General features: G+C 42.4%; 1 protein-coding gene across 1 annotated transcript; it reads left to right on the top strand.

The window, feature by feature from the left end:
- Window positions 1-8,771: 8,771 nt before the first annotated feature.
- On the top strand, window positions 8,772-9,174 carry CTXND1 (cortexin domain containing 1). Its single transcript, XM_090029367.1, has one exon. The coding sequence runs from the start codon at window positions 8,812-8,814 to the stop codon at window positions 8,989-8,991; it is 180 nt and encodes a 59-aa protein (XP_089885493.1). The 5' UTR covers window positions 8,772-8,811; the 3' UTR covers window positions 8,992-9,174.
- The last annotated feature ends 572 nt before the right edge of the window (window positions 9,175-9,746 follow it).

The following is a 9,746-nucleotide window of genomic DNA, read 5'->3' as shown; positions in this document are numbered from 1 at the left end:
AGAAATTGAGAAAAAAAAATTTAAAAGCAGAAAGAAACACAGAATACCTTACTGGGAGCTGATAAATCACACACACACACGTTCCAGCTGCCAGCAGGAATAAACTATGCAAATTCTGTTTAGGCTTGCATGGGAAAACTAATTAACCACACAAGGAACAGTTAATATTTATGCCACCCCACCTCTCTCTCCCTGCCTCCCTGGAATATATTTTTACTGGGGCATCTCATTTCCATATATTTAAAGGAACAGTACCAACATTGCTTGGCCCTAAACAGCGATTGGGGTTTTTTTTTTGCTGGATGAGAACAAGATTTCTCCCAGTACAGCTCAGCCATCCAGTACAGCAAAAGACAGTTTAAAAGTTGATACAGAAAAAAGTAATAATAAAACATTTGCAAAACATTTACACAGTGTTTGTCTATGCAGCATTAAGTCACATAAAATAAGACACCCTCACCTCTGGGGCATGCCTCCGAGGAAAAGAGCATCATAGGATATCCTGCCTTCTAGGGGAATGAACATGAAAGCAAAATGTAAAGGGTTTGGCCAGCTTCACAGCCAAGGCAAATCAGCACTGTTCTCAAGGTCATACCTTGAGACAAAGCTCTGACAGTCATTTAATTCCTTTACCAGATGACTCGTGACTGTTCGATTTGCCTGATGCAATACACAGCTTATTACATGCATTGAGGAAGATGTGCGTGCACACACACACTTTTCCATGAATGACAGCCCCAAACCCCATGTACCAAAGGATGTACTCTGCGTCCAGCATAGGGCAGGAGAACAGGGAAACCAAGAAGATTATAGGTCATTAGACGAGGCTTGTCACACAATTATCTCCAAGCTTGAACCAACCCAAGCTTGTAGACAGATGTACATCTGTATTACGTTAACTGCTAATTTCAGCCTACAGCTACACTAAGAGCCTTAAAAATAAATGGAAGTAGCACACTCCCTCTTTTAAAGTTAAAGTTATATTTTCTTAAAGTGAGTCACCCTCTTGCAGAGAGGCCATGAAAGCTCATCATTGAAAATCTGAATGAATCCTTTACCCAAGAATGTAGTTTACCCTTTCTAAAAAGCATTAATTTTAATGTTGGTTAATTGTCTACTAGCTACTGTTTTAACTTTTATATAGCAAGCACTGAAGCACTATAGTTCTCTTATCTTCCAGTCTTCTAACATCATCCAAACTTAACCCGGTTTTGTTCAATGTCTTCATCAACGACCAGGAAGATGGGATGGAGTGCACCCTTCGTCAAGTTTGCAGAAGACACCAAGCTGGGGGGAGTAGTAGATACACTGGAGGGTAAGGCTAGGATTCAGAGTGACCTAGAGAAATTGGAGGATTTGGCCAAAAGAAGTCTCATGAGGTCCACCAAGGACAAGTGCAAAGTCCTGCACTTAAGACAGAAAAATCCCATGCACCAGTACAAGCTGGGGGCTGATTGCCTGGGCAGCAGCTCTGCGGAAAAGGACTTGAGGGTTCCAGTGGACAATAAGATGGATATGAGCCAGCAGTGCGCAGTTGCTGCCAAGAAAACTAACAGCATACTGGGCTGCATTGGTAGGCGTGTTGCTAGCAGATCGAGGGAAGTGATTCTTCCCCTCTATTCAGCACTGGTGAGACCGCATCTGGAGTTCTGTGTCCAGTTTTGGGCCCCCCACTACAGAAAGATGTGGAGTTGGAGAGAGTCCAGTGTAGGATGACAAAATTGGGGAAGCGGGTGGAGGACATGACTTATGAGGGAAGACTGAGGGAACTGGGTGTATTTAATCTAGAGAAGAGGAGACTGCAAGGAGACTTAATAGCAGCCTTCAACTACTGAAGGGGGGTGCAAAGAGGATGGAGCCAGACTGTTCTCAGTGGTGGCAGATGAGCAGTGGACTCAAGTTGCAGCAAGGGAAGTTTAGGCTAGATATTAAGAAGAATTTTCCCACTGGGGGGTAGTCAAACACTGAAACAGGTTACCCAGAGAGGTGGTGGAAGCTCCGTCCTCAGAGGTTTTCAAAGCCTGGCTAGAAAAAGCTTTGGCTGGGATGATCTAGTAGGGGATGGTCCTGCTTTGAACGGGTGGTTGGACTAGAGACCTCCTGAGGTCCCTCCCAACCCTCAATTTGTGATACTGAGCCTCTTAACTGAGGGAGATTTTATTTGACTTTAATTATTTTTTCCTGTCCTTTTCCTTCTAGCTGGCTCAGTTCAGATCAGATGCAGATCTGATATGCTGCAATAGTTGGGATCACATTCTCTGAAAGCTATTTTAAAAAGCTAATGAATTCTCCTGTGGATGAATACAGGAGCCAGACAGATATCCAGCAGGCAGTCTAAAAAGTGTCAAGCCCAGCTGGAGTTTGGACACCCTTCTGCCATTTTGGTGCACCGCAGCTCTGGAGGGTATTACTTAGAATGAGAGTCGACTGACTGAGAAAACCAGAAAACGAATCAATTTGTTCACTGAATTCTCTGTTAATCGTCTCAGTGCATGGTAGCTGCAGCAAGACCTCTAGACTCTTGCCTGGCATGGTTACATGGGCCCTATTCTGTAAGGGACTTAATCAGATGCTTAACTTTAATTAAAAAATCCTGAAGTGCTTTGCTGAATTGGGGTCTTACCAGAAAGCAGTGATACAGAAGCTGGCATTCAATGTCTACTGTAAGCTCGCGGTCTGGTTCAAGCATGAAAAAACAGCAGGAGGATAACAATATGATAAAATGGATTACTGAGTCATCAGCACATGGTTCAACCAAGTGAGCTGAATTTAAAGAACTGAAATATGAGTCTCAGGATTTGAAAGCACATTGTAATTGTCCACAAAATACCCTATAAATGAAGTCATCTAAATAGCACTGCTTATTAGACTTCCTTATCTAATATTCACTCTTATTACTTCCACCATACAAACACAGAAGATGGTATCTATTAACAGTCAGACAAAGTAAAAATACAACAAATAATATAAAGCATGCATGTAAGACTTAGTTTTCTGTGCCAGGCAGTGATAAAAGAATCGTTTTACAGAACGCAATATTCATCATCAATACCAAGTCAGCAGCAGACAACAGGGAAGTGAGGTATGTAGAACAAATGACTTTACTGCAACAGAATATACAGTATTACCAATCCAAAGTGCTCAAAATAATTTGCCACCCCTCCCACAACTACCTTGAGATTGGCTTTAAAAAGCGAGACTTAAAAAAAAAAAATTACATACATACATACACACACACACACACACATTTGATCCTTTGTTTGCCTTCCATTTTTGTTAGCCTCCAGAATGTGCATATGCCACACCATCAAGTTTTGCTTAGGAATCACTAGGCCTAGGAGTGCTTCTTTTTAATGGAAGTCGAGATTCTCACACATCAGGATTCCAGGAATGGAGGTTTTATGAAATACACGCCTAATAGCAATGATGAGATTTGGCAACATTTAACAATATGACTAACCAAGAACCTGTAGACAGAAAAAAAATATGCATCAGGATCTAAATTTCAAGCATGGATCCAAGTCTGTGCTTGCTATCCCTTTTTTAAAGCACATAAAAAATAATAAATCAAGGTCAGAACCATGATCTACAATGTTTTTGGCACATTCAAAAATCCATATTTCTAATATAATAGCAGCTCACTTTTTATTCCTGTCCTTGCACCTATTGAGATCCTTTATGCTGAAATACTACATAGAAATGAGTTCAATTTCCTTTACTTTTGATATCTCCCCATCTGTTTGCTATTATTCTTTTAATCTCTACTGGATACATGAATTAATTGTCCTGCTCAACCCTAAAATTCATCTGTATGTTATCCTGTTTTAGAAGGACACTCCTTTTAGTTAGTAGATTGATTACTGAACTGAATACATGGTGCTAGTGAATTTGTCAGAGGCAGGAATGCCCGATGTCATAACAGATTGAGATAATCCAGCCTCTGTTGGATTGAATGGTGCCTCGCTCTGTGTGCTAATTATTCAATAGCCTGGATCCCCTACCGCATGCATTGTATATGCTACTTGATTACTTGGAGAGAGAGCATCTTTTCTGTTGGAGGGCTCTGGCACAACTCTTCCTCATCATTTGAAGACATCTGTATCATTAATCATTCTCGTGTCACAGACCAGCCAGTTTTGCAATTGCACTTGCCAGCAATGTAGATTTTACTTTATAACACGGAGTTAAGCCCTTCTGTTCTGGACAGGTGCAGTGGGGGTTTCATATAAGGAGTGTCCAGTGTTACCCATTCACTTTCACTGGCCAATTCATACATCACTTCTCTAATTACGGTGGCTCTCACTACGTGACCATGTTGGTTACATCTCAGTTAAACATATGGACATGGTGTCCAGATGGGATATTTACTATTGCTAGATTTAAAAAATAAATGAATAGATAAAAGAGTTGTCCTTTATACAGCACACATTTACTGATGTTGCCTTCGAAATAATTCCTTTCATGCTACTATCTTCTGCTCAATTCCAATGGTAATTTAGACCCTGCTCCAGAGAACTACCACATCCCAGGGATAATGAACAGACTGAAAACTCCATCCTTTTGTGATATTTGGAATCTTTGGTAGTTTTCTGCACTGCTAAGCTCACTGTAATGCCTGAGCAGTTCCAAAAACTAGCAGTGCACAACACTGTCAAATGCAGTCTAATAACTAATCCACCATATGATTCAGATGAGTACAAACAGCATGCTGGGTTTTGCAAAGGAAAATTCCCCCTTTTAGAGACATGAACTGAATGATTTGGGTAATCAGTCACATCAGGAAGTAACAGGGTGACTTGGAGAGCCAGGTCATTCTTGTGGGGTTAAAGAACAAAACCATCTCAGGTTGATCTGCTACACCAGAGGCTCCAAGGATCCAGAAGGCCAGAGGAGCATTGTCCTGTTGTGTATGGATAAGTTAACCATGAGGCTTCTGGCCCATTATGTCACCCGCGTAGGATTCACATAGACAGTGAGAACAGATACCACCTTCTCCCTTGGACTGGGGGAAGTGGGGAGTCCAGCCAGAAAACGAAGGAGGATGCAAACATAAGACACTCAAACTGGGGGATGGAGGCGGGGAAGAAAAATCAAGTTTTTTTAGTAGGACGTTTACATTTCCAATTCAGGAAAGCAACTGTGGTTCAGCAAAGGCCTTACATAGGGTGATAACTTGCCTAGGTCCCATTGAAGTCAATGAGCCTTTAGCTCAAGCATGCATGTTTCCTGATTTGGGGCCTTAGTCCTACTTCAGTTCTTACTTCTTACCCATTTTAACATCAGCTCAAGAACAGGTCCAGATGCATCTGTCTTCTATCACTGTTAACATTGCCTTTGACAGGCTTAGCAGCAGTATTCTGGGATTACCATCCCAATGCATTAATGTGATTAGCTTGTATTCTGGGAATATTTCACTGTGGCCTGGTCTACATTAGGAAGTTTTACCAGTAACATGTTCGCTTCTACCATGTACTCTTGCATGTGCCCCTCATCGATAACTGAGTCCTGCTGAGCTGACAAGGCCTTGAATTTACACTCGTGCAATTAAACCAGTGCTGTAAGTCCTCTCTCCATAAAGTTCTGCCGACTGAGTGCTTCTAGATACAGAAGTACCCACACCTAAAAATAAAAAAAATCAGTCATCCAGTGGGAAGACCACAATGCAACAGCCCCTGCAGTGATTTTCTGCTTAAAGTTTTGAAGCCTGTCCAGACATCTCACTGTGCAGCAACTTGTGTCCCCATATAAAAAACCCATCACCAAGATGCCTACAAGCACAACTGAAGGTCAACCCCATACTGCTACTTAGTCCAGAAAAAGAGGTCCTGGCTTTCCTTGGCTGATGCTGAGCAGGAGGAAGAGTTATCATGGCAGTCTTCCCACAGGATAGTGATGATATATGCTGGTATTGCACAGAGGACGCAGATGCTGGATACAGCAGAGGTAAAGGCCAGTACCAGGTTCAGCAGAACACTAAGAAGGAAAACACAAAGTCTGATGCTACGCGATGCAAAACTTAGTACCCCTCTGAGCAGACCCTCCACCACGTGCACCTGCTAGCAACCACAAATACTTATTGACTTCTAGAAGAGGGTACCCTGGTACTTCACACAGCAAGGAGAAGCTTCCTGAGGAGTTGACAGGGATGATGCCAGTCAGCCGAGTCAGGCAAATTCTAGACCAGCCAAACTCAGGGAGCAAACTAATCATGGAGGAAAGAGAAGGGGGCCCAGGTAGGTGTGATTTACTGCACCGTAAATGAATGCCTTAAAAAAACAAAAACAAAAAACAACGCCCCCCCCTCCAACTTCCGAAACTTCACTGTTCTCCTTCTCCCATTCCCGCTAATAAAATAGCAGAAGACATCACACACAGGATGGGAACAAAGGTATTCTATTTTAAAGTGTCCGATTTCCTTTAAGAACACAGTTTGACAGTACTAGGTAATAGCAATGAGGGAAAAAAGCATAAAGAACAGCCAGAAAGCATTCCCAAATGCATGCTTTTGCTTCCTCTCACAGTATAACTTTTTTTCAGATGTTTACCGGAAACAAATAAAATCTAGTATGCTGCAAATAGAAGAGCCGTACTTGTACTGATTTCAAGCTGCATGTGAATCAGCCCAGAAGGTTTGCAGAAAAAGCACTGCAATTTAGTTGGACACAGGTTTTGAAGTCCAAACCATATTACCTGCATGCAGGACCTCAGATCAGGAGAGAGGCAGGACTGGAGAGTAGTTAGTTCAAGGCGGCAGGTTTAGCTCCTATCACCATCAGACAATTCCCACGTGGGTGGGCACGGGTTTAGTGTGTCCCGCAAAGATGTTGTGGCCCAAAAAGACAACTCTACCTGCTTTTTCAAGTAAATGGCCTCTGATCACTGCTGGTTTCTCCCACCCAAGTTGGATGCTTCCCACATCACTCTAAAGTGGGACTCATCAGCTGAACAACCATGAGGTTTCTCTCCAACAGCTGCTTTCACTAAGTCTCTAGCATCCCTCATTAGAGATATTACACCAAGATCACCGTTGTTTTTAATTTGCAGAGCAGGCTTTTTATCATATTCCTAAAATTAACTTGGCCCCTTTTCTTCATGGTCAGAGGATTTTAAATGTGTACACTGACCACACTCACCAGCTATGCACCATGAAGCATTCAGAAAGCAGCAGTTAATGGTGGTTAGCAGTGGTTCTCCATCTAGTTACACTTTCGGAAAGTAATAGTGATGATGGGCTTGGTCATATTTTCATGCAGCTTTTTATGGAAATATATATATATATTTTTTACCATATTTCTACCACTTACCTTCATTGTCTAGCAACCCCTAAAAATTCAACAGTGATTCTCTGTCTAGTTATTAATTAGTGACCTTGTCTGGGGTACTTTGGAAGACCATATCTTCACTAACTCCTGAGGAACTCATCATGATAAGGAAGAGAAAGAAAAGGATCCAACCTGTTTTCTGAATTGGTCCATGCTGAGAAGTCTGCATGACCCAAGAACAGTGTGGGTTTATGCTGGGTAAAAGAGGCCCAGACATCCTGCAACCCTTCAAACAATTTTCCAGTGGATTCTGGAATACAGCAACCAACGGGCCACATCCCAGCAGCCACATCACTGCGCAGATAACATAGTACCTTCCTGAGGCTGTTCAATCTCCACCTCTCCAGGCACCCACATCCCCAACAGCAGTATTCTCCCCCCACTCAAGTGGAGAACTGCTCTGAACATACCTTCATACACTTGCGTTGAAGCTCAGACTGGCCGGCAACATCATCTTTCTTTCTCTTTTTAGTGCTGAACTGCTTAGTACCAAGTTGTTCTTTGATCTAGTCCTGGTTTCCTTCCTATCCATACCATGCTACAAAGTTTCAGGAAAGTTGTACAGGCTCACACAACTTTCTGGTTCTTTTACAGTAAGAAGCCTTTGCTATTTTCACTTCCCAGCCTGACTGGGGTGGAGGTCAAGAAAAGTCCCCCCTCTCTCCCCCATTCTGGGGCAATGACTCATTATGGAAGTCAGGTCAGTTCCCTTCCTAGTGTTAATTACATTATGGCCTAGCACACTTATAAGTTACTCAACTGGATAGCAAAGATCTCTGCTTGAGTCTGATTTATTCCTGGAATCAGATGACATGGTAAGATGAGAGCCTCCGGGCATAGTGCTGCCCCCCTTGTTCAAACAAAATAAAACCCTACACCATTACATACACTATCTTCTGCATCTCTGTAAAGCGATAACCCTTCGCTTCGTGACACTGCTCCTGTTTGTGCCAGTAGCGCTTATGATCACTACAACTGAACAAAACTATAGGCAAAATATTTTTAAAATACATTTTTCATTTTGCTTTGTTCATTTGACAGCACTTTAGATATTGCTGCTCTTTTACTGGGTCTTTAACCAATCAGGAAGGACTACCACTATTTTGTAAATAATAAAATGTAGGGACATTTAGAATTTTTTTTTAAAACAAAACTAAGACTAGGTTTCAAGTGGATCATATCTTTTAATACCATCTTCCCTTTAAAAAAAAGGAAAACAGCTGTATGTTACCTAGAGAGAGGCTTATAAATACTAATGAATAAATTAAAGAGAAGGTCTAGACAGAGTTCTGTTTCCAGTCGTGCTAGCTGTCTGCCCACAACATTGCCAACAGTTTTACCCCACAAGAGCAAAATTCTCTTCAGTGGAAGACATCCCCCATACCAGCAATACACATCAACTGTCCTAATGTTTGACAGCATTATTGTTTTGCAGGTGCATGATCATGGTAGCAGTCAACATACACCCAGAGGGGGAGAGGTATGAAAAATGGAAGGACCAACACCAGAGCCTGTATATGTTGATGTGGACAAAGGACTGACACTAGCATGTTTCGTCTTCCTCTGCCTCTTCCTGATTGTGATGATTATCCGCTGTGCAAAAGTCATTATGGACCCATACAGTGCCATCCCGACCTCCACATGGGAGGAGCAGCACCTGGACGACTGAAAGGGACACTGCTGGAAGCTTTCACAACACAGCACAACCGTGGAGGCCTTCTTGTTCCATGACGGACATGTACTAAACAGCCGTTCCAAGATGCACAGGGTGATGCAAATACCTCTGACAGCACGCTGGTCGCCACATCTCAGACAGATCAGCTGGGGATGTGTGCGCTGCTGCTTGACAGTACAACTGCTTCCTGCATAGAGATCTCCATGCTTTAAAATGGGAAAGATGCTGATTGTAACTCAAGTAACACAAAGCCCTTTGAGGCAACGAGGCTCCCTTGAGGCCTTTTCTAATAAAATTGTCAGCTTGGCACAGTTTTTTCCTTGAACGATATTATTTGTATTGTTCCCCATGAATCTGTGGAGCCCAAAAACTGAAAAAGCCACTAGGGCTTTTGATCTTTCTTAGACAATGGGTTGCTTTAAACATCTTCATCAGTTGTTATTATTGTGCAATTCTTACGGCTCTGCAAATACCAGCCCTTACAGTTGCTCAGAGTCAATGTCTCCCATGGGTTTTTGGTCCTGGCATGCCAGCGAATGCAAGCAAGCCCTAAGAAGGACACACACAGCAGAGGAGAGATCTGTGAATCAGTTTTGGCTAAGCTGGTTCTGTTCTCACCACACTACTCCAGCGTTTTAGTTCCAGGAATCACAGTTAAAGAATATTAGAGCACAGAGCACTTGGCTTGATCGTCAAATGATCTGTGATACCGTTATTCCCACATTGTATTTGCAAATGTTAAGTGCTGG

This window comes from Crocodylus siamensis, chromosome 15 (assembly GCF_052110815.1).
Source record: "Crocodylus siamensis isolate JL-2025a chromosome 15, ASM5211081v1, whole genome shotgun sequence".
NCBI classification, from domain to species: Eukaryota; Metazoa; Chordata; order Crocodylia; family Crocodylidae; genus Crocodylus; species Crocodylus siamensis.
Note: the sequence above shows the minus strand (reverse complement) of the source record. Positions and strands in the feature narration are given on the sequence as shown.